General features: G+C 43.9%; 2 protein-coding genes across 8 annotated transcripts in view; one reads left to right on the forward strand and one right to left on the reverse strand.

Annotated features, from left to right (window-relative positions):
• HERC3 (HECT and RLD domain containing E3 ubiquitin protein ligase 3) overlaps positions 1-19,542 on the forward strand; it is a 130,508-nt gene extending 110,966 nt beyond the window's left edge. For 5 of the 7 annotated variants that reach the window (XM_059066832.2, XM_067035498.1, XM_059066835.2 and 2 more), the window contains 3 exons: positions 15,181-15,364; positions 15,594-15,696; positions 17,647-18,121. In XM_059066832.2, coding sequence (XP_058922815.1) covers positions 15,181-15,364; positions 15,594-15,696; positions 17,647-17,855 — 496 coding nt within the window. In that variant the 3' untranslated portion in view covers positions 17,856-18,121. Of the gene's footprint in view, positions 1-15,180; positions 15,365-15,593; positions 15,697-17,646; positions 18,122-18,468 lie in introns of those variants that run through there. The other 2 variants (XR_010840961.1, XR_010840962.1) reach the window with 1 other exon arrangement.
• NAP1L5 (nucleosome assembly protein 1 like 5) lies at positions 274-2,232 on the reverse strand. Its single transcript, XM_059066854.2, has one exon. The coding sequence runs from the start codon at positions 1,962-1,964 to the stop codon at positions 1,389-1,391; it is 576 nt and encodes a 191-aa protein (XP_058922837.1). The 5' UTR covers positions 1,965-2,232; the 3' UTR covers positions 274-1,388.
• Positions 19,543-27,505: the final 7,963 nt, after the last annotated feature.

The raw sequence follows: 27,505 nt of genomic DNA on the forward strand, positions 1-27,505 counted from the left end.
TGAGGAGAAACTGAACACAGATTAATGCCATTGCCCAAGATTCATTGCTAATAGGATGCAGAGCTGGGATTTGATTCTGGGCCGTCAGGGTACGAGTCCTTTTGTTTTTTGAAAATACTGTTTTATTAACACCACAGTGGTAAACAACGTTATGCTTAAATTTCTTTACAGATCACACAATTCAAAACCCACAAAGAAGCTAAGAGTCTTTACATTAAATGTGTCCTCCTAAAAATCCTCTACTGTATGACAGTCTGTTCTCAAGCAGAAAAATTTGATTATGCACCATTTTATATTTAATATGTCACATTTACATAGCAAAATAATGAAGGCACAGCTAACACAAGCAAACTTAAACCCTTTCTACTTCTGAGCTGGGGGTGGGGACACACACTTGGATTGGTTCTTCAAGTATATATGTTTTCCACACATTAGCTTCCGTGAAGAGTTCTGATAATTTTCACAGCTACATTCTAAAAGCTACAAGACAACAAGACATCACAAGGATCAAACATAACATTGGATACACATGCTTTACAGAATTTACTAGATTCTACATCTTTTCAAGTAAATTAATATTTCTAAAATGCTAGATAAAGGGATCAATACTTAAACATTGGGTTTTTTTTTAACACCTTTGTAAATAGACACTACCAAGAAAACACATACACACGAGACTGTAAATAATGAACACATATGTTGACAGTAGTGTACAGGTTATACACCCTCCTTCTCAGAACCGAACGTTCAGAAGAGTCTTTAGAATTTGAAGTGGCAGTTTTCTGGGCCTCATTAACAGTACTGTCATGATCTCGGGCACAGGCTTGCTCCATCCCATCAGCGTCTCCGAAGCGTAAAGCTGATGTCTGGGCTACGAAAGCAAAGTCTTAAAGATGAGAATTTTCTTGGGTTCTGCTTCTGCGCTGGAAAAATGCAAGGCTAAAGAAATTGAGGAATTAGGCATTGAGAACATGGTCCGTCTCAGCTTGGGTGTTCTGTGCGTAGTGTGATGATAGAGTGATCGAAGGCTTTCAAAGTGACGTTCTTTACTTCCCATCTACTCGACACTCTTAGGAAGTCTCAACTTAAGTCCTCGCAGAAGAGATCATGAAAAAACCATTTTAAATTTAACTCGTTTGCAACACCCTTTGGTATATGGTGTTCAGATTTGAAACGGGCTGGGCAGAATCTGATTGCGTCGATTTAATATGATTTTAGGAATGTCAGAATTGATTCACATTGTCGTTTGGTCCAAAACCTGAGCCTTTTCAAGTCCACCGATGTGTCAAAAAAAAAAAAAACAAAAAAACAAACCAAAAAACAAAAAGAAAAGAAAATCGGGTTTTTTGATCTGCGTCGTCATTCTCCTCTGCAATCTCTGCCCCCGCTTATTTCTGGGCGGCGTCAGACACTGCGGAGTGGGGACCCTCATCTTTGGCGGCAGCGGCCGCCGCCTCCGCTGCAGCCTCTGCCACAGGCTCTTCCTCTTCCTCCTCCTCCTCCTCTCCCTCCTCCTCCTCCTCGTCCTCTTCATCCTCCTCCTCCTCCTCGTCACCCTCTAAGGTCCATGCACACCCCTCCATCTCACCGGTGAGCTCCTGGATCTTAGCGAGTAAGGGCTTATAGATGTCGTTATACTTTTTCTCCAGAGCCTGGAATTCCTTATCAAATTTGGCTTCTATCTTATCGCACCGCTTCTGCAGCTTTTTGAGGGCCAGGACTCGGCATTTCACCGAGTTAGGCAGGCTCTCGATAAAGTCATTTCTAGGCTTCGGTGCATTCTCTGCAGGCGTCTGGGGCTCCTCAGCCGTCTGACCGACCGCGCCGTCGGAGTCGCCGGACGTGCTGTCAGAATCTCCCCCATGCGCACCGCCTTCCGCCATTACCTCCTCCGCGGCCGCGGCCGCCGCCGCCGCCGCCGCCTGGCTCGGCTCCGCGGGGCCCAGCTTCTCCGAGTCGGCCATGTTCGCGGAGCAGCGCAGAGGTCTCGGTGGCTCCCGCGGAGAGCTGCCCGCGAGCTGCGCCCCTGCGATCCTGCGGCAAGCGGCAAGCGGCAAGTGGCGCTGACGTCGGCCGCGCCGGGGACGTTGGCGCGGCCCCGCCCTTTGCCCCCGCGGGCGCTTGACTGGCTCCCCAGAATCAGCTGATGGTCGGGCCCTCGACCCGCGCCAGCCAGCCGCCCGCCGACGCTGCGCTGCCGTCTCCCCGCACTGCGGGCGACGTCCGGACCCGTTTCTTAGCGACCCTGCCCGTCCGCCCGCGCACGCCTCCCCCGCAGTAGAGCGGGGCTGGGGCCGGCCGCGGGGCTCCGCCGCAGGGAAGGGCTCAGCCTTTCACGGCGTGCGCCTCTCGCCCGCCCAGGGCTTCATCTCCATGCGCCAGTGCGCCTGGCTTGGCGTTTGTCTGCGTCTCCCCTTAGCTGGCGTTGGGCTGCCGTTGGCAGGGCGTCTCTGGCTTGCTCTTGGGGAGCCGTCTTTAAGCCCCTGAGATTTCATTGACTTTTTTTCCGGAAAGTGGAGGCTCAGGGAGAGCAGGCTCCGTCCCACCCCCTTGAGGACCTGGGTGCGTGTGTTGATGGGGACGGGGAATTGTGCAGTTTACATGCCCCCATCACCCCTGCTTCCCCCCCCTCCCCCAGTAGCCCCTCTTGGCTCTTTCCCAGCCTAGCAGCATGTATACTAGTGGCAGGGCCGTCTCTCAGATAGACGGACCCTGGAAGCAGCTTTGGAGCCGTTTGGATAGGGAATCTCAGCACTATGGTATCATGGAATGTTCTCGAAGGGTCCTCGGAACCCTTGTCCTGTGGGGAGGAATAAAGCGGCAGGAGGGCCAAAGAAAGCAAGACCGTGTAAGCCCTGAGGCCCGGGCCGAGGGCCCCCTGCCTTCCCAGGCCTGAAGCGTGTGTTTAGGACTGCTGTTCCCTGGGGACGCGCTGACACACGCACGCACGCGCAGGCAGTGTCCCCGAGGCACGTTCAGCACCTGTGCTATGGCTCTTACCAGTGATTCGTGTATGAGAACATGAAGAAACGCTATTAAGTACCGAACTCTTGTTCTCTCATAGCCATGGGAGTAGAGACTTTGGTACCTCATTTATTAAATCAGAACGATAGCTTCTTGAATAAGGATAAGGGCACATAGTTTAGGTATGGAACGCAAACGATCTTTACAGGGGTTCTTCAGGATTGGTTTCAATTTCGGCATGACTGATATAATTGCTTTTCCTTCATCCGTTATACTGGGACTTGCTGAAGGTTTTCCATAAAACCTGTGATCGTAAGGAAATTACTTCCCTAAGTACATTTGGTACCGTCTTTTGGTTCTTGCGGATATTAGTTAATAATATGTAAAGCACTTAGTGCTGACACTTGGTGGGCACTTGGTAAGTGTTTTGTTTGCAAAATAACTAAATTGCATTTATTAATCCACAAAGATAACCTGCGATAATAATTCTCTTACAAAAGGACATCTTTGTGCCTATCCCCAAAGAAAATTACTCTTTATAAGAGGCCCGATATATTCCCATTAGCAAACATGCTAGTTTTATTTTGGTACTTGTGATTCCTATTTCTTTCTTAATTCCGTTCCAGATAATTTACTGTCTGCTTCCCTGTTAGCATTTGTAATGACTGAGGGTTTTTTTTTGTTAAATTTCAGTCTTAACTCTGACTGAATTTGCTGTAATAATATATCTATGTTTAGTTGGCTGATCCTATACATATTCCATATATCCTATATGGAATATGTATAGGATCAGCCAACTAAAGTTACCTAGAGGTTAGGAATGCCTTTTCTCATTTTTAAAAATAAGGAACTTAGAAGCGGAAAAAGAAAGTGAAATAAATATTCTCTTACAATTATGTATCACCTGATTGGTAGAATCTTGCAGAAACCAGGCCTTTAAACTCCTGTAGTATAGAAGCTGTGACATACTTCTAAAAGACAAAACAAAACAAGACCCACACTTTATTCAAATCTACTTAACTAACTTATCTTGCTTGAGACAACCAGGGTGTGCCCGTCTTTTAGGATGTTTATGTTCCCGTCTTGAAAAAAGATTTTAAACTTCGCCTTAAGCTATGGGGGTTCTTGGACTCCTTCATCAATAGAAGCTGATAAGAGTCCAGGTAAGAAATTCAAGCAAGGCTTTATTGGGACCAGTGCTAGAGCACGAGGGAGCTGAAGCACGGAAAGGTTTCCCTTTTCACTCCCTAAGAGGGGAGGTGAGCGCATTTCTTATCTGGGGCGAGGGTAGGAATGGGTCCCGGGGGTCAGGCCAGAGGGGTAGCTTCGCCGGTCTGCCCAGCCCCTTGGTGGGTCTGTGTGCAGAGGGCATGCGCAGTACCCTGCTTTTTGTTCCTGGTTCCTCAGAAGTGACATTGGCTTTTTGGTCTTTTTGTACCTTGTTCGTAATTTGCCCCAAGTGGGCACGCATGCAGTTATTTTTAGTCGCGTCTGCTTTCTTTGTATTTTGCTGCTGGAGAAGATGTTTGGCCGGGTGCCAGCACTGCAGCAAAGGGTCCCAGCCGGTCTCAAGGCTACTCTTTTTTTTTTTTTTTAAGTCTGTATTGAGATATAATTTGTGTACAGTAAAGTTTACCCTTTTTAGGGTACTTTGACAGACGTACAGAGAGTCATGTAAACACTACAGTAATCGAACTGCAGAGCAGTAACCTCATCTCCCCCAGATAGGCTCCTGGTCTTTCCCTCCCTGCCCGGCCTGGCTACCATTGATCTGTTATCTGTCTCTATAATTCTGTTCCTTTTCCCCAGAACGTCACGTAAATGGAATCATATGTGTGTAGCCTTTTTCGCTCAGCATAATGAATTTGAGATTCATCAGTGGTGTTCCGTATACTGTATTAGTACTTTGTTCCTTTTTCATTACTGAGTAATATTCCCATTTGAGTTATTTCCAGTTTTTTTGTGATTATGGATAATGCTTCTGTGAGCATTCACCAGCAGATTTCTGTGTGAACAGAGGTCTTTATTTCTCTTGGCTAAGTACTGAGAAGCAGAATTGCTGGGTCATACGGTAAATGTAGGTTTAACTTTATAAGAAAGTCACGGTGTTTTCCACAGCGGCTGTGCCCCCCTTGCCTTGACACCAGCAGTGAGTGAGAGCTGAAGTTGCTCCATACCCTCATCAGCATTTGGTATTGTTGGCTTTTCGTCCCCTCATCTCAGAGCTGTGTATGTGTCCATGGTGATTAAAGATATTATCTTCCAGCGTGCTTATGTGTCACTCATATCTCTCCTTTAATAAAATGTCTGTTTAGGGCTTCCCCGGTGGCGCAGCGGTTGAGAGTCCGCCTGCCGATGCGGGGGACGCGGGTTCGTGCCCCGGTCCGGGAAGATCCCACATGCCGCGGAGTGGCTGGGCCCGTGAGCCACGGCTGCTGAGCCTGCGCGTCCGGAGCCTGTGCTCCGCAACGGGAGAGGCCCACGTACCGCAAAAAAACCAAAAATGTCTGTTTAGAGCTTTTGCCCATTTTCTAAATTGAACTTTTTGCTCTCATTAATTTTTTAATGTTTTTATATATTCTGGGTACAGGTCCTATGTGAGATATGTGTTTTGTAAATATGTTCTTTCAGTCTGGGGCTTGTCTTTCATTTTTGTAATAGTGTCTTCAAAAAGCAGATATTTAAAATTTTGATAAATCCATTTTATTAACTTCTTCTTTATAGATTATGCTTTGGGTGTCGTATTTAAGAAATCTTTGCCAACTTCAAGGCCATAAAGATTTGGTCTCATGTTTTCTTCTGGAAGTTTTACAACTTAAAGTTTCACTTTTAGACTCCGATCCATATTGAGTTAACTTTTAAATAGGTGTCAGGTATAGGGATATATACCTTTAGCATATGAATATTCTGTTGATGCAGTACGACTTCTATTGAAAAGACTGTCCTTTCTCCACAGAATTGCTCATTCAAATTTGGCAAAAATTAACTGTCCATGTACATGTGGTTCCGTGTCTGGCCTTCCTGTTCTGTTGCACTGATTCATGTGTCCTTTCACCAATACCACACTTGATAACTGTAGCTTTATAATAATAAGTCATGAAATTAGGTAATTCAAGTTGGCTAACTCTGTTATTTTTCATAATTGTTTTGCTTTCCTAGTTCCTCTGACTCTGTATTAATTTCAGAATCGGTTTGACAAGCTTTTAAGAAGACCCTTACTACACTTTGTTTTTTTTTTTTTTTTTTTTTTGCGGAACGCGGGCCTCTCACTGTTGTGGCCTCTCCCGTTGCGGAGCACAGGCTCCGGACGCACAGGCTCAGCGGCCATGGCTCACGGGCCCAGCCGCTCCGCGGCATGTGGGATCCTCCCGGACCAGGGCATGAACCCGTGACCCCTGCATCGGCAGGCGGACTCGCAACCACTGCGCCACCAGGGAAGCCCCAACACTTTGGATTCAGGCTTCTGAAAATGCTTGGCAACGCATGTAGTATCAGCTTTTTAAAATTTGTGTGTTTACAAATGAACTCATTAAGAGTTGTCTCATTTTATGGGCTGTGTGGACTCTAGTGTGCTGTGGGGCTGCAGGTAACACGTAGCTGTGAGTAGCAGGATGGGCTGTCACGCTGTGAAGTCCTCATCTTGGCTGTAATTTCTCACGCGGCTCTCGCATTGGCAGCAAGCGAGGTGTGGGGTAGGGAGGGCGCTTTGATGAGGCGGGGTTGGGAGCTCAGGTCTGTTCTCAGACATCTGGCTTCAGTTTCTGCCTCTGCCCTTGTACTAGTTGTTTTCTTGAATTCAGCTGTGAAATTGGAGTCATGATCACATCAACTTCAAAAAAGTTGTCTTTTCTCGACTGTATATTTATTGAGTCACGATTTTTGTACCGTAAAGTTGACTCAAAGGGTGGCCTTGAGTATTCACTGAGATGGCGTGTATCCAGGTATTATTGCCGTGATGACTAGCACCTAGTAAACACTCCATAACTGTTAACGACTGACCGCTATTCAAGAAGGTGGCGAGACCAATACGAATTGACAGATAGAGATTAGACTCTGTGTATTAGTTTGCTAGGGCTGCTGTAAAAAAAATACTACAGACTAAGTGGTTTAAACAACAGGAATTTGTTGTCTCACAGTTCTGGAAGCTAGAACTCCAAAACCAAGGTGTTGGCAGGGTTGCATCCTTCCGGGGGCTGTGAGGGAAGGAATTACTCCGGACAGCAGTCATTGCCTTTAGGACCCACCCTAGTACTTTCATTTTAACTTGATAACCTTTGTAAAGACCCTGTCTCCAAATATAAGGTCACCTTCTGAGGTCATGGGGGTTAGGACTTTAATATATGAATTTTAGGGAGACACAGTCCAACCCATAACGCACTATTCTCTGCCTCCCCCCCCCCCACCGGCCAAATTCATGTCTTTCTCACCTATAAAATACATTCACTCAATTCCAGCATCAACTCTAAATCTAAAGCCTCTTCTGTAATGGTTAGTTTTATGTGTCAGCTTGGCTGGGCCATGGAGTACCCAGATGTTTGGTCAGACGTTACTCTGGGTATGTCTGTGAAGATGTCGCTGGTCGAGATTAATGTCTGAATCAGGAAACTGAGTGAACCAGATTGCCCTCCCTGATGTGCATGGGTCTCATCCAATCAGCTGAAGGCCTGAATAGAAGAAAGGCTGAGGAAGAGGGACTCCTCCTGCCTGACTGCCTTTGAGCTGGGACATGAGTTCTGTTTTGTTTTGTTTTTTAAAATTTACTTATTTATTTTGGGGTGTGTTGGGTCTTCGTTGCTGTGCGCGGGCTTTCTCTAGTTGCGGCGGCGAGCGGGGGCTACTCTTTCGTTGTGGTGCGTGGGCTTCTCATTGCGGTGGCTTCTCGTTGCGGAGCACGGGATGTAGGCAGGCTAGAAGCGCGCAGGCTTCAGTACTTGTGGCACGTGGGCTTCAGTATTTGTGGCTCGCGGGCTGTAGAGCACAGGCTCAGTAGTTGTGGCGCACGGGCTTAGTTGCTCCGCGGCACGTGGGATCTTCCCGGACCAGGGCTCGAACCCGTGTCCCCTGCATCGGCAGGTGGATTCTCAACCACTGCGCCACCAGGGAAGCCCCGGGATATCAGTTTTCTCCTGCCTTCGGACTCTGACGGAAGCATCAGCCCTTCCTGGGTCTCGAGCCTGCCTGCTTTAGGACTAGAACTACATCATCTCCTCTCCTGGGTCTCCAGCTTGCAGATCTTGTGGTTTGCCAGCCTCTATAATTGCATGAACTAAATTCTTTATAATCTCTCTCTCTATTTATATATGTATATACACATATGCCCACACGCTTCCTATTGGTTCTGTTTCCCTGGAGAGTCTGGACTAATATATCATGTAAATATCGTCTAAGTCAGGTATGAGTGATACTTAAGGTTTCATTCATCCTGAGACAAAATTCTTCTATAGCCTGTGAACTTGTGAAACCAGACAGATTATTCCAAATACAATGGTGGGACAGGCATTGGAAAGACATTCTCATTCTAAAAGGGGCCAGAGGTCCCAAGCAAATTATAAACCTAGCAGGGCAAATTTCATTAGTTTTTGTTTTTTTAAAAACATCTTTATTGGAATATAATTGCTTCATAATACTGTGTTAGTTTCTGTTGTACACCAAAGCGAATCAGCCATATGCACACACATGTCCCCATATCCACTCCCTCTTGAGCCTCCTTCCCATCCTCCTATCCCACCCCTCTAGGTGGTCGCAAAGCACTGAGCTCATCTCCCTGTGCTATGCGGCTGCTTCCCACCAGCCAACTATTTTACGTTCGGTAGTGTAGATATGTCAGTGCTATTCTCACGTCACCCCAGCTTTGCCCTCCTACCCCATGTCCTCAAGTCTGTTCTCTATGCCTACCTCTTTATTCCTGCCCTGCAACTAGGTTCATCGGTACCATTTTTTTTTTTAGATTCCATACATATGTGTTAGCATAAGGTATTTCTTTTTCTCTTTCTGACTTACTTCACTCTGTATGACAGACTCTAGGTCCATCCACCTCACTACAAATAACTCAATTTTGTTTCTCTTTAGGGCTGAGTAATATTCCATTGTATATATGTGCCACCTACCATTCATCTATCGATGGACATTTAGGTTGGTTCCATGTCCTGGCTATTGTAACTAGTGCTGCAGTGAACATTGGGGTGCATGTATCTTTTTGAATTATGGTTTTCTCCAGATATATGCCCAGGAGTGGGGTTGCTGGATCATATGGTAGCTCTATTTTTAGTTTTTTTAAGGAACCTCCATACTCCTTTTTCACTTTCCCTCTTTTTAACCTCTCTTGAGGACAAAATTACTTTCTTTTCCCTTAACAAAATGGATTTTCATTCCTTATACCTTGTTTTTTCCTTGCATACAAAGATGTTTCCCTTCTTAATTTTAGTAGTTTTAATCACACGTATTAACTAGAATTCTCAACTCTTAAAAACCTTAATTTCTAGTGAAAGCTAAGAAGTAAACAATTTTTTTTTTTTTTTTTTTTTTTTTTTTTTGTGATACACGGGCCTCTCACTGTTGTGGCCTTTCCCGTTGCGGAGCACAGGCTGCAGACGCGCAGGCTCAGCGGCCATGGCTCACGGGCCCAGCCGCTCTGCGGCATGTGGGATCCTCCCGGACCGGGGCACGAACCTGTGTCCCCTGCATCGGCAAGCAGATTCTCAACCACCGCGCCACCAGGGAAGCCCCAGAAGTAAACAATTTTAAACTTTCCTTTATGTTAGCATCCTGTAGATTGACAAACTTATGAATACTGTTGATAATTTCTAAAAACCATGTGCTTTCTTATAGAAAATGTCTCTGTGTGGCACCAAACATATTTATTAATAGTCCTGAATATCTTCTTTTCTCTGTAAAAGGAAGTCTGTATTTAGTAATTAATGTTTCAGTATATTATTCTATTTTGGAATGATCTAGATAGTAAACTTCCATCATTTAATCTAATTTAGCAAAACTCTAAAGTTTCAAGTAACCAAATATTTGGAGAAACTGTTTTTAAGTAGACATACCATAAAACATAATTATCCCTAAAGGGTTCACCTAAAAACTCTTATCTCATTTACATTTAATTTACTTATAAAAATTTCATCATACCAAGTTATTTTTCTTGCTGACAAATTTTGTAATAGAAATAAGATCTTAGTTGACTTTTAATAAACCTAGGTGCAATAAAAGTATTACACCGAATGTCGATGACTCTAAAGGGTCTGTATTACTTAAACTAAGTTTAATACCAAATATTAATTTAATACCGAATATTTCCCAGATCATGTGAACCTGAAATTCATTTGGGTTAGTTTCTTTTATATTTCTGAGACTGTATATACGTGCTTCATTTCCTTTAAGCCAATTAAGTAGAGCTCATTTACAAATTAATTTTGGCAACACTATTCAGAAGTAAAGACATAGATCTATAACATACACACAGACATATAGACAGATGTAATCAGAGATCTCATACCTTCATTTTAATACTTAGTCATGAATCGGGTATTACAGTATAAAACTCAACTAGTTTATAAATAACAGTTGGAATAAGTTAAGTTTACTCGCTTGGGTTTAAAAGGCCTCTTTTTCCCTCAGTCGCAGGACTTTAAAGATGGTCTAGATAAGAGTAAGATAAGAGTTCTTGAGAGCTCTGGTCGAACATTTACATCTCAAAGATGCAGGGAGAGAAATGCAAGCTCCTCCTAGAAGGACTTCGTGCCCCGAGGGTCAGAATTTTGAAAGATGTTTTATCAAGCTGCGTTTCTCTAACTGCTTATGCAAAAACCAGTTAGGGAATGCCAAAAAAATCGCCCCCTCTTGGCCATTTCAGGGAGGATTTCCTTAATTCTTAAGTAAGTAAGTACTTGCAAGTATAAGTTCTGTATGATACGTAAACCTGTCTGGGGTATTGGTCAGGGGTTTTCTGACACCCCTTTTTCTTCCGTTTTAGAGACGGTATTTCTCATTTTCAAATTGGTTTGTCAGCATAAAATCACTACTGAAAACTGGTGGGCCGACGTGCGGTTTGTGAGCTTAATTCTTCCCGGCGTCACCCTAAAGTCGTTTTAGCTCTTTTAGGTGTCTGGGTTTCTCTTACTGGCAGCCTAAAAATGCTCTGGGGGCCGTGAGCACTGAATGGCCCATTCTTAGACGTGCACCCCTGGCTGAATGAGGTTTTAAGGAGTGGCTTTCCCTAGGGACCTGCTGCACTGTGTGAGGACTTCCTCCACCACTGCCATAAATGCCTCAGTTGCCGAGAAAGCTGTGACCGGCCAGGAGGAGCTGTGTCTCTTTTCTTTGGAGCTGAAAGCTCTCCTACGGTATCTTCACTTTGGTTCTGACAGATCCCGTTAGGGTAGATGATTTGAGGAAACACATCGGGTCAGCCTCCTACCTAATCACCCCGTCTGAGCCTTTCCAGTGTCTTCCAAATGGACAAAATCTTCCCGTTCTCTCTCAGCTGGGCACTTTCTCAGAATCTTACAAAGGAAAAGTCTTACCCACTTACTGAATAAAAGTCAGGACTGTCAACCAAGACAGGAGATCCGAGACCAGGAGAGACTCGGCCAAATTCGTCTGGACTCCCCAGGGAGGCACAAGGGCCCTTGCTGGTACCAAGGTGCAGATCCTTGGAGAGTTCAGGTGAAGGAGAAAAGTCTGCTCTGGGTCCGTCCATGGTTGCCAGAGCTCTTGACTGAAATAAAAATGCACAGCATGAGAGCTGTGATTCTGGGGTTTCTTCAGGGGCCTTACTGAGGACTGCAGCCTCTCAGACAGCGCTGAGGAACTGCTCCGAAGAGGTCTGGAAAGAGCCAACATGCGCGAATTGTTTTGGCCGGGAAATGCATACGGTCAAACAGACACCTTGGTAAACGATTACTGCTAATCACAAAAAAGCCCTCAGCTATCTCAAGTTAATGGTGTTAGTGCTTATTTATGTATGGGAGGATGCAAGAATCCGGTGTCATTGAAGTTCTTCCTGATATGCATCGGAGCTGTCTAGGTACTAAAAAACACAGAATGTTTCACCCTGTTTTTCATCCTGAATTCCCTTCAGTGTGCACTGTAGGTCAGTGACTGCAGTGGCTTATGACTGGATACTTACAGAACGGGATGGCAGGCAACATTCTTTGTTTTGCAGGCTTTGTCTAATGGGGTTCAGGAAAGCAGTGTATTGTCTGCACTGTGAGAACTTTCAGCATCTACAGTTAGGACGTACAGTAATCTTTTTACATTGGTGGCTTTTATTTTTAAAACTGAACATTTACCCCATTTTAAGGATGAGAAAAGAGAGGCTTAGATACAGGACACGGGCGGACCCTGGGCTCGAACCCCTGTCTACCCTGCTGTCCGCCATATTCCATGGCCTGTTGGTTATTGTTTTAAGCTGGTCTCAGCCTGTCAATAACCAGTGTTGTGACTGGACCAGTCCCCGTGGTTCTGATGTGATTGCAAGGAGCCCTTCAGAAATAACCATCAGGACACTTTGCAAAAAAAATAAAGGTGTATTACCTACAAGACCTGGAAATTTCATGGCACACCAGGGCCACACAGTAAAGTTGGGTCAGGGGTGGTGGAGAGAGAGCAAGAGAGTCGGGGTGAGGGTCTGGGGTTCTGCTTTTTTGGGGGTTTGACAGTGGGGCCCGAGGGTTTCACGGGCTCACTCTTTAGAAATTTAAAACATAAGAGCAGGAATTTAACGCGTGGGAAGAGAAACAAAAACAAGTGGCCCGAATGGTCAGTTATCAAAATCGACCAAGATCTTTGAAAGGAACTTCAGCAGGGAGAGGCGACCTGGCTGTGTGGCTGGCAATGTGTTTATTCCTCTCCACAGCCAGAGCGCTTACATTACAAAAACGGGGAGGAAAATCCGCAACCTGTCAGGGCTCATGCTACAGTTAGTTATCGGGGTCGATTGGTTAATTATTGGTGACCAGATCTTCCTGGAGGAAACCCAGAACGTTCACATTGTAGTTTTGGGAAGTGAAGTATGTATTACAGAGGATACGTGGAAAGTATCTGTCTTCAAAGTGTCTGATTTCTTTAATTTTTAGAAAAAAAACCCATAAACACACAAAAGCACTAAACTAATATGACAAACTTCTGCGTATCTATGATCAAAGTTTAAACAGATAGTATTTGCTTCAGGTTTTTTTAAAAAAAGAATTACTGAAGCCAGTGAAATTCCTTCTGTATACCCCCTTAATCCTATTCCTCTCCTCTTATCCTCCTTTCCTACACAGAGAAAACTCCTGTGAATTTTATGCATATTCTTTCATGTTTTTATATTTTTATAATATGTGTATTAAGACAAAGATCTTTTTACATAATACTTTTATTAAATACACACATTTTTTATATATGTCCTATACATAATTTCATACTCATACACAAAATCTCATAGCCATAAACGATGTAATAATCACTGACATTTACAAGGCGGCCTCAGTTCTAAGAACTTTACATGTATTAACTCATTTAATTTTAATAATAGTCCCATAAGTTATGTACTCGTATTCTCCCCATTTTACAGATGGAAAGGGTGAGGCACAGAGAGATTAAATAACTTGCCCAAGGGTCGCAAGCCATAAGTGGCGGAGCCACTGTCTCTCATAGATAATAATGTTTTAAGTGTTAAAGAAACAACTTACATACGTGCTATTATATTGCACTTAACATTCAAAAACTTGGTTTTTACTCAGCATTGTTCCTGAGAGTCTATTCCTTTGGACAAAAATTCCATAAAGTGCTATGCTTTATGGTTTCCGTCATATGACTTGACTGTCTTGTCTTTGTCCATTCTCCTATTAATGGATATTTAGTTTTGTTTCTCCCAGTTTTCTGTATTACAAGAGAATGCTGCAGCGAACACCCCTGTACTTGTCTTCTTGTGCACTCATGTGAGGAGTCGCTCTGGGGCACTAGCTGGTAGTAGAGTAGCTGGGTTAAAGGGTATTGACTTTCTCAACTTTTCCAGGTATTGGCAACTTTTTCTCCCAGATGTTGATGCCTCAGTGCACAGATTACATTCCCACTAGTCAGAGACGGAATATACATACAGACAATGGCCAGACCATATCTAAAAAGGGAACTCTGACAGAGAAAGACAGATACCATATGATATCACTAGTATGTGGAATCTAACCAAAAAAATGATATACATGAACTTATTTATAAAACGGAAAGAGACTCACACGCATAGAAAACCTTATGGTTACCAAAGGGGATGGTGGGGGGAGAGATAAATGAGGAGTTTGGGATTAACGTGTACACACTACTATATATAAAACAGAGAAACAACAAGGACCTGCTGTACAGCACAGGGAACTATATTCTATTGATATATCTTGTAATAACCTATAATGGAAAAGAATCTGAAAAAGAATATATGTATATCATATATATTATAACTGAATCACTTTGCTGTACACCTGAAACTAACACAACATTCAAAATTAACTACACTTCAATTGTTTTAAAAATGGGTAAAAAAAAAAAAAAGTCACAAACCGCAAAACCAAAAACAAAACAAAACAAACCAGCACTCTGACCTGTAACCTGCAGAAACCTGCCCAGAAAACCATCTCCTTATCTACAGTAAGCAGCCCAGGAAGCCAGCTTGCTTTGAGTCGGGCTTGCAGAAGCTATTGTCCTAATTAGCATTTGACTGATCCTTAGTGAGATGGGGCCATTGTATTAAGACAGTTCTTTCCTGAGGTGATTAAGGGATTTATAGTAAGGTGTTAGGAAATTACCTTTTAAAGTAGGGGAGGATACAAATGTCAGATGGGTTTAGCTTTATTCATTTTTGAAGAGAAAGGAAGTAGTCTAGAACCATTATCTTAGACTTTTTCTTTTAAGCAGAAAAAGTCTTTTTTTTTTTTAACTAAATTATGTAGGACCATAAACAAGATGAAAACTGGAACACCTCAGGTAAAATAAAGTCAGTAGTATGGTTCCACCCACCTGGCCCCCTCTGCTTCCTTCTTGCCTCCCCTGCCCCCAGATCACCTGAGACCCCCTGGGTGGAATCCTAGGGCTGGGTGGTAACCACAAGATGCTGTAGGGTGCCTCCTGGGGAGAGCATTTAATGAGATTTTTCATCTCTCTCAGCCTCAGTTAGAAGGGGAACTCGATAAATTCTACAAGACTCTGGGCTAAACATACTCTGTTTCTTTGGTCTCCTGGCAGGCAGGAATTTGTGGATGCGTATGTGAATTACGTCTTCCAAATCTCAGTTCATGAATGGTACACGGCTTTCTCCAGCGGCTTCCTCAAGGTGTGTGGTGGCAAAGTGCTCGAGCTCTTCCAGCCTTCAGAACTGAGGGCCATGATGGTGGGGAACAGCAGCTACAACTGGGAGGAACTGGAGGAGGTAAGCCTGAAAGGTGCAGCCTTTTACCTCTGAGGAAGCAGCACCGGCCCGGGCAGCGTGCCCAGAGCCCGGTCTCTTTCTTAAGTGTTCTGTGGTCAAGTAGGATTTGGAGGCCTCCCGCGTCTCAGTGGTTATTTCGTTCTCTCCGGTGCAAACGGTATACAGATACCTGTCCACTTGTCATATTCTTCTGGAAGATAATGTTTTCCCTTTTGTCTTTTTTGGGCAGACTGCCATCTACAAGGGCGATTACTCAGCCGCACACCCCACTGTGAAACTCTTTTGGGAAACGTTTCATGAGTTCCCATTGGAAAAGAAGAAGAAGTTTCTCTGTAAGTAACACCAGTATGGTATTTGTCCACATTTCAGTTTTGCATATGGTATAGGATGGTATACTCCATGGTGAAGTTCAGCTCTTTTAAGTGGTAAAGGGTAAGGAAGGAAATACATTTACATTTTTTGTCTTAGTGATATCTGAGGCGCAACAGAGGTTGTTAATCCTTATCTGTTGTGTAACGGGGTGGGTTGCATGAAAGGAAGAAAAGCATTCCACTGGTTTTTAATTGCTCTAAAAATACTAGTTATTTTATATGAAGGTGATGCCTTTAAGTAGTACCTTGATGAAATCGAATTGTTTGGATTAACCTCCCTTATCTAGCCTTTTGAAAATATTAGTGACTACTGCAGATGTAACTGAGGAGATGTGATTTATAGTAGTTTTATTGAGATTTAATTCACACACACACACACTGTTACAATTCAGCCATTCAAAGTGTACAGTTCCATGGTTTTTAGTACATTCAGAGTTGTGAAACTATCGATTAATGTTAGAACACGTTCGTCACCCCAAGAAGAAACACTATACCCATTAGCACTCTTTCCCTACTTCCTCCCAGCCTCCCACCCCTTGCCAGTCTGCTGTGTCTCTCTGGATTCGCCTGTTGTGGATATTTCATATAAATGGAATCATACAATCAACGGTCCTTTGTGACTGGCTGGATGGCATTAGAGAATGGTGGTACGTTTGGAAAGGAAGGTGAAGCCTAGTTTACATGAGCAAATTACCCTTTTAAAAATAGTAGAAATCTTTGTGTCATTGTATATAATCAGTCATAAATTAGCCATTGAATAGCGTAACGTTTTTATCAATGTAAAATGAAAAAAACAGAGTTTGAAAGGCAGTCTCTTTTGCTTTTTAAGAATGAGCATATATTAGTATTAATGCAAGATTTACCCCCCCCCCCCCCATTGGATGAGAGGAAGCGGAGATCTTAGAGAAGAACTCCTAAAAAGAGCCCTGCTTCCCCTCTGCCCAGCTGCAGGGCCCTTGAGAAATAGCGGCATATGAGTCAAGATGCCAGGATACGATTGGCCGTGGATCTCGTGGAACTGTGACAGTCATGAGGTTGCTTGCCCTTGGTCTGGGGATGTCCTTAAAAGAAGATGTTTTCCTGCTCAGAGAGACCGTTAGACTTTCGTAAATTTTTATTAGCTTTACAGATTTGGCAAGAATGTTTATGTATCGTACGTAGCCTCAGGGAGCGACAGGTTTATTTGAAAGTGCTCTTAACTAATGATCTCATTGTATCCATAGGTAATTTTCCAGTCCAGCAGCTCCACAAAGAAGGTTATCTAGTGCTGGAGGCTGGGCTGGTCTTTTTTCCCCCTCCAAGTCACAAGTGTGTCGCAAGAGGGAAATGTCTCATACAACGTCAGTGTCAGATCTTCTGGTTTAAGAAAAATGGGGAGACAGGGAAAGTCAAGCAAACAGATCCCGAATGGAAATTCACCAGCCCAGGGGGTGTATATATATAAAAGCACGGACACTTGAGGGGAGAGGAGACCCTGCAGTCTTCTTCCTGGTTTCTGAGGTCAGCTCTTTCCCTAGGTCAGCAATTCCCTTCCTCTTTGATTTTCTGAAAGCTCGTACCATTTATGAGGCCAGACATTTTACTGAGGCCATTTTTTATTCGGGGGCATTTCTGAGCGTCTTTCCATTGGATGGATGCTTTGTGTCAGTGTATAATTAGGGTCTCAAATTAGCCAATGAAAAGCGTAGACTTTTTGTCCCTATAAAACCAAAATACAGGGTTTGAAAGGCAACCTCTTGCTTTAGCAGTGAGCATTTGTTCACATTAATACAACACACCCTGGCACCCAAAAAGCGGTTGTACTTCTCACGTGAGCCACAGGGCGGCACCCCTTCCCTTCCGCGCCTCCCTGGGCTGCAGAGAGCCGCTCCCCGTTCACCGGCCGATGTTGCCCGCTCTCTGTCTCCGCAGTGTTCCTGACGGGCAGCGATCGCATCCCCATCTCCGGCATGGCCGGCCTGCAGATCGCCATCCAGCCCACGGCCAGCGGGGAGGAGTACTTGCCCGTGGCGCACACCTGCTACAACCTTCTCGACCTCCCGAAGTACAGCAGCAAAGAGGTCCTGTGTGCACGGCTCACCCAGGCCCTTGACAACTACGAGGGGTTCAGTTTGGCCTGAGGCTTCGCCCCGGGTTCCCCTTCCCTCCTCCACGTCCACGCCGAGGCCCACACAGAAAATCATGGGGAGTGAGTTCTGGGTTTTTTTTTTTTTTTTTAATTGTATAAGTGGGTTGGAACTTTTGAATCCTGAACCCGACTGATGCATTTGTGGGGTGGTAAGCAGTGACCTTTTTGAAAAATCGGGTTAGGGATGGGGTGAGAAACTGGCCCTTGTCTGGGAAGCGATTTTGTTTCTAAAGGCACTTCCCCATTGTTCCTTCTGCGCTTGTGATTTTGCGGTGCGCGGGCCTCTCACTGCTGCGGCCCCTCCCGTTGCGGAGCACAGGCTCCGGACGCGCAGGCTCAGCGGCCATGGCTCACGGGCCCAGCCGCTCCGCGGCACGTGGGATCCTCCCGGACCGGGGCACGAACCCGCGTCCTCTGCATCGGCAGGCGGGCTCCCAACCACTGCGCCACCAGGGAAGCCCTGGGTATTGGATTTTTAAACTCGCATTCCCCAAATGTCTCTCTCAGCCCTGGTCTTTCCTCATGACGCTTCCTTGTCTTCCTAACTTCTCATTCCTCTGCAAGAATGATTTGACTGACCTGTCCTTTCTCACCTGCACACGCAGAACATCTTCTTTCTCTGCAGCCTTGGAAATGCTCCTGGCTTGTTGCCGTCCAACCCTAAGGACTAAGAAGGAAAGGATTACTTCAGAAATTCCCAAACCCAACAAGCTGAATCTGGGTCCATGACTTTGGCGGAACTCTTGCGAATTTATGGGAGCCCTTCATAAACCTGCCTTGCCTAAAAAAACAGTTCTTGAGGGACTGGCCATCTCCCTGTGGCTCTGCCTGTTCCCGGGCCTCCTCAAAGGGGTGCAGAGCTGCTTAGCTTTGCAGCTGAGCCGAACTCTGTCTGGTGGCCTCGCCAAGCCCTTTTGACAACAAGAGGTAACAGGCCCTCACCCTCTTGCATCATTTTGCTTTTGGAGCAGGTTGCATTAATTTTCTAAGGAGTATTTTCTCCCAGAAAAGTAGAATGAATGGCTTATCCTTTTCCCTATCACCTTCTGTCTCTCCCACGTCCTCTCTCCTCCCCACCCTCCTACTTTTCTCTTCACTCCATCCCATTCTTTGTTACCTGACTTAATGTCCCTTCCTCTCCTCTCCTCGCGGATGCATGCAGTCTATTTTAGTTTTCTATTTAAATTGCAAAATTTCTACTCAGATTATTATTTTTTTTCTTCTTCCCTAACTGCTAAGACTTAAGGACATTCTTTATTATGGAACTTTCGTTCATTGCATTTGAAATGTGTGTTTACAGTGGGATTTCAGGAGGGATTGTGTTTGAAGCAAATATAGGTATTTCAGAAGTCATGACACACTCAACCTTCTTCATGGGATAAGAAAATTCTACATGAGCAAAGAATCCATGTCAGCCTAATTTTAAATTCCTAGGCACTAGAGAAAAGACTTATGTATATAAAATGAAGTATTTATGAACCGTGAGACAGCATCAAATCTCAGTGAAGGATTGTAGATTTTTTGCTTTTTGTTTTTAAAACTTATTCCAATTGCTAAATTGGTAGTTTTTCAGTCTTTATAATACAAGATTTAAAAAGATATACAGTTATATGAAATGTTTATTTTCTATGTGTGTGCATATAGTTCAATATTATGCAATAAATTTGCTGTTTTAACGTAACCAGAACTATTTCTTCTTGTACTTGCAGAATGGGTAGCTTGTTTTCAGTAGAAGAATTAAGTCATCTACCCGAGTAATCTAATAGAAGGTCAAATTTGCTTCCTGCCACAAGAGAGTAGAACCCAACTGCTGGGAGGATGAAGAGGAGAGCAGGGTAGGGGGGAGCATATGGCATTAAGGATGGATGGGATTTCTGAAGCTTCTGATGGGTGAAAAGGCATTTCTCACCGAGGGGAAGGCCTTAGCAAGGGCTTGAACAGGGGGGCATATTTAAGGAAGGGCCAGGAAGAATTCGAAGGGAGCGTCAGAGGAAACAGAATAATGGTAAATAAGAAAGACTGGGGAGAAGGACAGTATGTTTGGGGTGAGGAACCAGGCTAAGCCTTGGGGTGGGGGAAGGAGGCAGTGATATGAGTTGAGCCTGGTTTTGAGAAAATGCGGATGAGGGTACATGTGGAGGAATGGAGCGGGAAGGACAGCAGCTGAGAGCAGCGGGGTGGACCGAGAAGAGCTGTGCGCAGAGGGATGGGAGGCGTGGAGCCTTAAGGGAAGAGGAGAAATTAAAGGTGAATCTAAGACGTATTAATCTAATGGCTGATGCTAATTAGCCCACTTATACACAGCAAAAAAAGTTTTTCCATAAGTTTTAAAAAGGATTACCATGTACTGTTTTTACCTGACTTAATAGATCGTTTAAAAGTGGTAAAGAGAACAGTGGCTTTCCATTAACAAGTTCCATTCAACAAACACTCAGGAGCATACATAAGTGCTCCGTTTGCAGGACAAAAAAGCCTGTTACCTTTAATTTTGAATGAAAATAGCCAAGTTATTTTAAATTTGAGAGGGGCGGGGGTCTTCAGAATCCTCCTCCATGAAACAAGGAGATTGGACCAGATAATTTCTAAGGTCACTGAGCTCTAAACTTACTGTACATAGAGATAGATGCTCAATAAATTCTTCTAAATGTTTGTTGCATGAATGAAATTCTGTTGCTGCTTTTCTAAAAACTTTTTCTGGAATATTCTCCTCTTTTTTCCTTTATCACTATTGCTTTAGAAGACTCTTTAGGTAGGTATTTCTAGATTTACCTACCCACCTACCTGCTTAACTTCCCTCACCTGCAGACAAACATTTGGAAGTTTCTTCACTGTTTCCAGAAATGTACCTATTGAATGAAAAAAATCATCTCATTAAAACAAGGCAACTTCTGGTGGGTGGGGTTTAACGCAAGTGTAACCAGGCACTTTAGCCCATTGTGAGAGCCCCCGCTCGCTCCGTGTGGAAGCTTTTTGATGACTAGAAAGGTTCTCTATTAATAATCCCGGAGAGCCAGGGTTGGCAACTACAGCCTGTGAGCTAAAATGGGTTTTACATTTTTTAAAGGGTTGGGAAAAGATATGCGACAGCAATTATCTGGCCTATAAAGCCTGACAAACATGTTAACATCTGGCCCTTTACCGAAAAAGACTTGCTCCAGCCCTTTGAGACCAGAGTTGCAGGAATCACAGTAACAGAGTTGATAACTTACTTACTTACTGAAGTGTCAGGAGGAGCTCGGTCACAGCTGACGTTGAACTAGAGAGAAATTTCTGGGCCTTTCTGCCACAGGGGTAAGAAAATCAAGCTTTGTCTGAGATTAACCCACAGAAATAGGCATCCAGGTTTTGACTGTGATGACTACAGGCCAGACCCTGCACCAAGCATTATCCATGCGCTATTGAGTTTAACTGCTACCACTGCCCTCCTGGCTCGACCATCTACTAGCTGTGTGGCCTCGGGCAGGTTTCTTAACCTCTCTGTAGCTCATTTTCTTCCTACTTAAAATGGGAATAAAAATAATGCCTTCCTCGTGGAGTCGTAACGAGAATTAAATGAATGAATTAATGGAAAGCACATAGAACAGTGCCTAGCACATAACAAGCTCTCAGTAACTATAATTTTCATTCTTACCCCAATTTTTCACATGAAGAAATGAATGTTTAGAGAAAATGACTTGTTCACTGTCACCGTGGTAGGACGTGAACTTGACCATTCCTCCATATTATGCCCAGCTGCTAGAGTGGGCAGCACATGGGACCAGGCATGGACAGCTAGAGCTGAGGTTTGCCTAGAGCCCAAATGAAAAGACACATTGTGACGGGGCAGGTGGCTTCCCTGAGCTCCTGTCTGCAAGTGGTGGTAGTGCAGTAAGCTTTGTTGTCCCGCCACCGTGCAGCTCCCCAAGGCAATTCTACGATCACGAGACTAAAGTACCGACCAGATGTGTGGCTTCTATGCCATCTGCTGCGGATCTCGTTGGAGCGTCGGTGGGCATTTAGTCGTCAGCCTAGACCTGTGAACTTCTCCCAGACCGTAGTTTGGAATCGATGGTCAAATAGTAGATTCCAAGCTGGTGAACAGGTGGAGGTGTGCTAGGCGAGCGGTGTCCCTGGAGAGGGCGCTGAAGCTCCATGCCCATTCCCACATACCTTGCTCTATGTACCTCTCCCATCTGGCTGTTCCCGAGTTGCAGGACTGGCGGTGATGCCGCCAAAATGGCAGTGCAGGATACCCAGCCTCCATTCTTCCGCAAAGATCAACATTTAGCCGTCCACCCGTGAACAAAACCAGCTCCGGGAGCGCTCTGGAATGCACTTAAGAAACTTCAGTAATGCAGTGGAACATAAAACCTGAGAGTGACCTACAAGAAGGGGAGGACAGCTTCATTCTGCCTGCGTCATCCCATCCCCAAAGCCGACAGCGCTCAGCACCAAGAGGGAGTGCCCAGCTAGAAAGAGGACCCTTCACTGGGAAAGGGGGAGTGGGGTGAGTGACCAGCTTCCCCTGCCTTTCAGGGCACCTCATGAAGGTCCCCCTTCAGTTCCGCCCCACCCACTCAGAGATTGGCAAAGCTGAGACACATAGAAATGGGGGACAAGGGACACGGAAGAAAAAGCAGGGGCTCCCAGAAGCAGGCACATAGCAGGAGCAGCCGTGGTTCTGAGACACCTGCTCCACAGACAAATCCAGCAGCTTTCACCACTGAAGAGACCAAGAGACAGCACAGCCACCTTGGACCCCACAGGTATTTGCATTCACTGACACCAGCCACCTCAGTCCCTACCTATTTATTTTCTTCCCAGCCTGCCCCACTCTGGCCCCTGCTAGAGCTCAGGTGCCACACGAGCAGCCAGCCCAGGCCTCTGTGTGAGTACAAGACACCAGCCTACGTGCCCCATCGCCATGTGTGCACTTGCACACTGCCAGCCTGACACCTGACACTGGCCTCCACTGCGGAGTGCACACCCGGGGGGAGACTGCAGCCACTGGAGAGCATGCAGCCAGCCGGGAAAACCTGCAGCTGCCAGCGTGCCCACAGTTGGCCCTGGCCCTTGCCACCTGCCCTGGCACCCACCGCTAGGTGTGTTGTCTACAACTGGCCCCTGCCACTGCATAGGCATCTGTAGCTGATTCCTGCAGCGGAGCGTGTACACACCATTGGCCCCGGCCACCACACTGCCTGTCCTGGTCCTTGGACCGGGGGGGTGCCGCTGAGGACCCCAAGCACCACTGCAGCCCTTGTGGACTCCCTGCAGCATTCATCAAGGACCATTCAGCTGCTGACGCTATGGACCCCAGCAACCTGAGCCAAAGAGAGATCACGCCCCTCCCCTGCCACACAACCCCACACTTGGTACCCTGCACCACTAGACCTGGGGTCACAGCACGTAGTGTGCTCCACCGACGTGTGAAAGTCTTCACTTACCAAAGTCAGTCCATAATGTCTGGAAGAGGTGACGGCTACTTCAAATGCACAGACACCTGTGAAAGGCTATAGGGATCATGAAGAATCAGGGAAATGTGTCTCCACCAAAGGAATACAGTAAACTTCCAGGAACTGGCCCTAAAGAAATGGAGATCCAGGAGATTGCCTGATAAAGAAGTTAAAATAATTGTCTAAAGATGCTCAGAGAGCTACAAGAGAACAGAAAAACACTTTAATGATGTCTGGAAAGTAGTACAAGAACAAATAAGATGTACATCAGAGAGAAGATCTGAAAAAAAATTTTGGAGCTGAAGAATACAATAATTGAATTGAAGAATTCAAGAGAGACCTTCAACATCAGACCTGAACAAGAAGAAGAAAGAATGAGACAGATCAATTGAAAGTAGCCAATCAGAGGAGCAAAAAGAAAAAAAAGAATGAAAAGGACTGAAGAACACCTCTAAGACTTAGGGGACACCATTTAAAAAAACACTGTACATATCATTGGAATTACAGAAGGAGAAGAGGTGGAGAAAGAGGTAGAAAGCTTATTTAAAGAAATAATGGGGCTTCCCTGGTGGCGCAGTGGTTGCGAGTCCACCTGCCAATGCAGGGGACACAGGTTCGTGCCCCAGTCTGAGAAGATCCCACATGCCGCGGAGCGGCTGGGCCTGTGAGCCATGGCCGCTGAGCCTGTGCTTCCAGAGCCTGTGCTCCGCAACGAGAGAGGCCACAACAGTGAGAGGCCTGCGTACCACAAAAAAAAAAAAAAAAAAAAAAAAAGAAATAATGGCTGAGAATTTCTCTCAAACCTGGGAGAAATTTGGACTTCCAAGTTCATGAAACTAATAGGCTTATTTTCAATCTAAAATGATCTCCTCCAAGATACATAAAAAAAATGGTCTAATATCAAAACCAGGGAATTTTAGAGCAGCAAGAGAAAAGCTCTCGTACAAGGGAACCCCCATAAGGAAATCGGCAGATTTCCCAGTAGAGACCTTGCAGGCCAGGAGAGAATGGGATAATATATTCAAGTACTGAAAGAAAAAACCTGCCAACCAAGAATACCTTACCCAGCAAAGCTGTCCTTCAGAAATGAAGGTGAGATAAAGATTCTCCCTAACAAACAAAACTTGAGGGAGTTCACCACCACTAGACCTTACTTATAAAAAAAAATGCTGAAAGGGATTCTTCAAGCTGAAATGAAAGGATACCAGTTAGTAACATGAAAACATAAAAATATACAACATACTGGTTAAGATAAGTATGTAGTCAGATTCAGAATACTCTAATACTGTAATATGGTAGTGTGTTAATTACTTAATTCCAGTATAAAGGTTAAAGGACAAAAGTATTTTAAAAAAGCTATAGCTACAATAATTTGTTAATTAATACATAATATAAAATATAAATTGTGACATCAGAAATATAAAAGAGGGAAAGTAAAAGGGGAGAGGTTTTGTATGCAATCAACATTAAATTATCAGCCTAAAATAGACTATTATAAGTTATTTTATGTAAGCCTTATGGTAATAACAAAGCAAAAGCCTACAGTAGATTCACAAAAGATAAAGAGGAAACTAAAGCATAATCACATGGAAAATCATCTCACAAAGGCAGGCAGAAAGAGAGGAAGAAAGTAACAAAGGGACTACAAAACAGCCAGAAAACAAAAAGATGGCATTAGTAGGTCCTTACCTATCAATAATTTCTTTAAATATAAATGTATTGAATTCCCAAAAGACAAAGAGTGACTGGATGGATTAAAAAACAAAACTCAACTATATGCTGCCTACAAGAGACTCACTTCAGCTTTAAGGACACACACAAGCTCAAAATGAAGGTGTGGGAAAAGTTATTCATGCAAGTGAAAACCACAAGAGAGCAGGGATAGCTATACTTATACCCGACAAACTAGACTTTAAGCCAAAAATGGTAACAAGAGACAAAGAAGATCATATAATGACAAAGAGGTCAGTTTTATCAAGAAGATATAACAGTTGTAAATATATAGTCACCTAACATTGGAGCTAAATATATTAACAAAATACTAACAGATCTGAAAGGAGAAATAGATGACAATACAATAATAGTTAAGGACTTCAGTATCCCACTTTTAACAAAGGATAGATCATCCAGACAGAAAATCCATAAAGAAACATTGGACTTGAACCATACTTTAGACCAAATTAGTTAAACAGATATATACAGAACAATCCATCCAACAGAAACAAAACACACATTCTTCTCAAATGCACATGGAACATTCTCCACAATCGGTCATATCATAGGTCACAAAACAAGTCTTAGCAAATTTAAGATTGAAATCATACCAAGTATCTTTTCTAACCACAGTGGTATGAAATGAGAAATCAATAACAAGAAGAAAGCTGAAAGTTTCACATACATGTGGAAATCAACACACTCCTGATCAAACAATGGGTCACAGAGGAAATCAAAAGGAAAATTAAAAAACACCTTGAATCAGACAAAAATTAAAACACTTCATACCAAAACCTTTGGGATGCATCAAGAGCAGTTTTAAGAGAAGTTTATAGAAATAAATGTCTACATTAAGAAAAAAGAAAGATCTCAAACAACCTAATTTTACCCCTTAAGGAAGTAGAAAAAGAAGAAACTAATCCCAAAGTTAGCAGAAGGAAGGGAATAATATAAATAAATTAAAGAGACCAAAAAATTATAGAAAAGATCAATGAAATTAAGAGCTGGTTTTTGAAAGATAAAATTGACAAACTTTTAGCTAGATTAAGAAAAAAAAAGAGAGAAGGGCTTCCCTGGTGGTGCAGTGGTTGAGAATCCACCTGCCAATGCAGGGGACACGGGTTCGATCCCTGGTCTAGGAAGATCCCACATGCCATGGAGCAACTAAGCCCATGAGCCACAACTACTGAGCCTGCGTGCCTAGATCCCGTGCTTCGCAACAAGAGGAGCCACCGCAATGTGAAGCCCGTGCACTGCAATGAAGAGTAGCCCCTCACTCACCGCAACTAGAGAAAGCCCGCATGCAGCAACGAAGACCCAACTTAGCCAAAAGTAAATAAAATAAATTTATTTTAAAAAGAGAAGACTCAAATAGATAACATTATAAATGAAAGAGGAGACATTGCAGTGGATACCACAGAAATACAAAGGATCATAAGAGACTTATGAACAATCACACACCTACAAATTAGATAACCTAGAAGAAACTGATAAATACGTAGAAACAGGACAGTAAAACTCTTAGAGGAAAACACAGAACACTCTTTGACATAAATTGCACAAGATCTTTTTTGATCCACCTCCTAGAGCAATGAAAATAAAACAAATAGGATCTAATTAAACTTAAAAGCTTTTGCACAGCAAAGGAAACCATAAAAACAAACAAACAAAAAAACCCTCAGAATGGGAGAAAATATTTGGAAACAAAGCAACTGACAAGGGATTAATCTCCAAAATATACAAGCAGCTCATGAAGCTCAATATCAAAAAAAGTCATAAAATGGGCAGAAGATCTAAACAGACCTTTCTCCAAAGAAGACATACAGATGTACAAGAAAAGATGCTCATCACTAGTTATCAGAGAAATGCAAATCAAAACCACAATGAGGTATCACCTCACACCAGTCAGAATGGCCCTCATCAAAAAATCTACAATCAATAAATGCTGGAGAGGGTGTGGAGAAAAGGGAACCCTCCTACACTGCTGGTGGGAATGCAAATTGATACAGCCACTATGGAGAACAGTATGGAGATTCCTTAAAAAACCAAAAATAGAACTACCATATGACCCAGCAATCCCACTACTGGGCATATACCCGGAGAAAACCATACTTCAGAAAGATACATCTACCACAATGTTCATTGCAGCATTATTTACAATAGCCAGGACATGGAAGCAACCTAAATGTCCACTAACAGAGGAATGGATAAAGAAGATGTGGTACATATATACAATGGGATATTCCTCAGCCATAAAAAAGAACAAAATAATGCCATTTGCAGCAACATGGATGGACCTAGAGACTGTCATAGTGAGTGAAGTAAGTCAGACATAGAAAGACAGATATATGATATTGCTTATATGTGGAATCTAAAAAAAGGGTACAAATGAACTTATTTACAAAACAGAAGTAGAGTCACAGATGTAGAAAACAAACTTATGGTTATCCGGGGATAAGAGGGGGGAGGGATAAATTGGGAGATTGGGATTGAC

This window comes from Kogia breviceps, chromosome 6 (genome assembly GCF_026419965.1).
Source record: "Kogia breviceps isolate mKogBre1 chromosome 6, mKogBre1 haplotype 1, whole genome shotgun sequence".
Taxonomy (NCBI): domain Eukaryota; kingdom Metazoa; phylum Chordata; class Mammalia; order Artiodactyla; family Physeteridae; genus Kogia; species Kogia breviceps.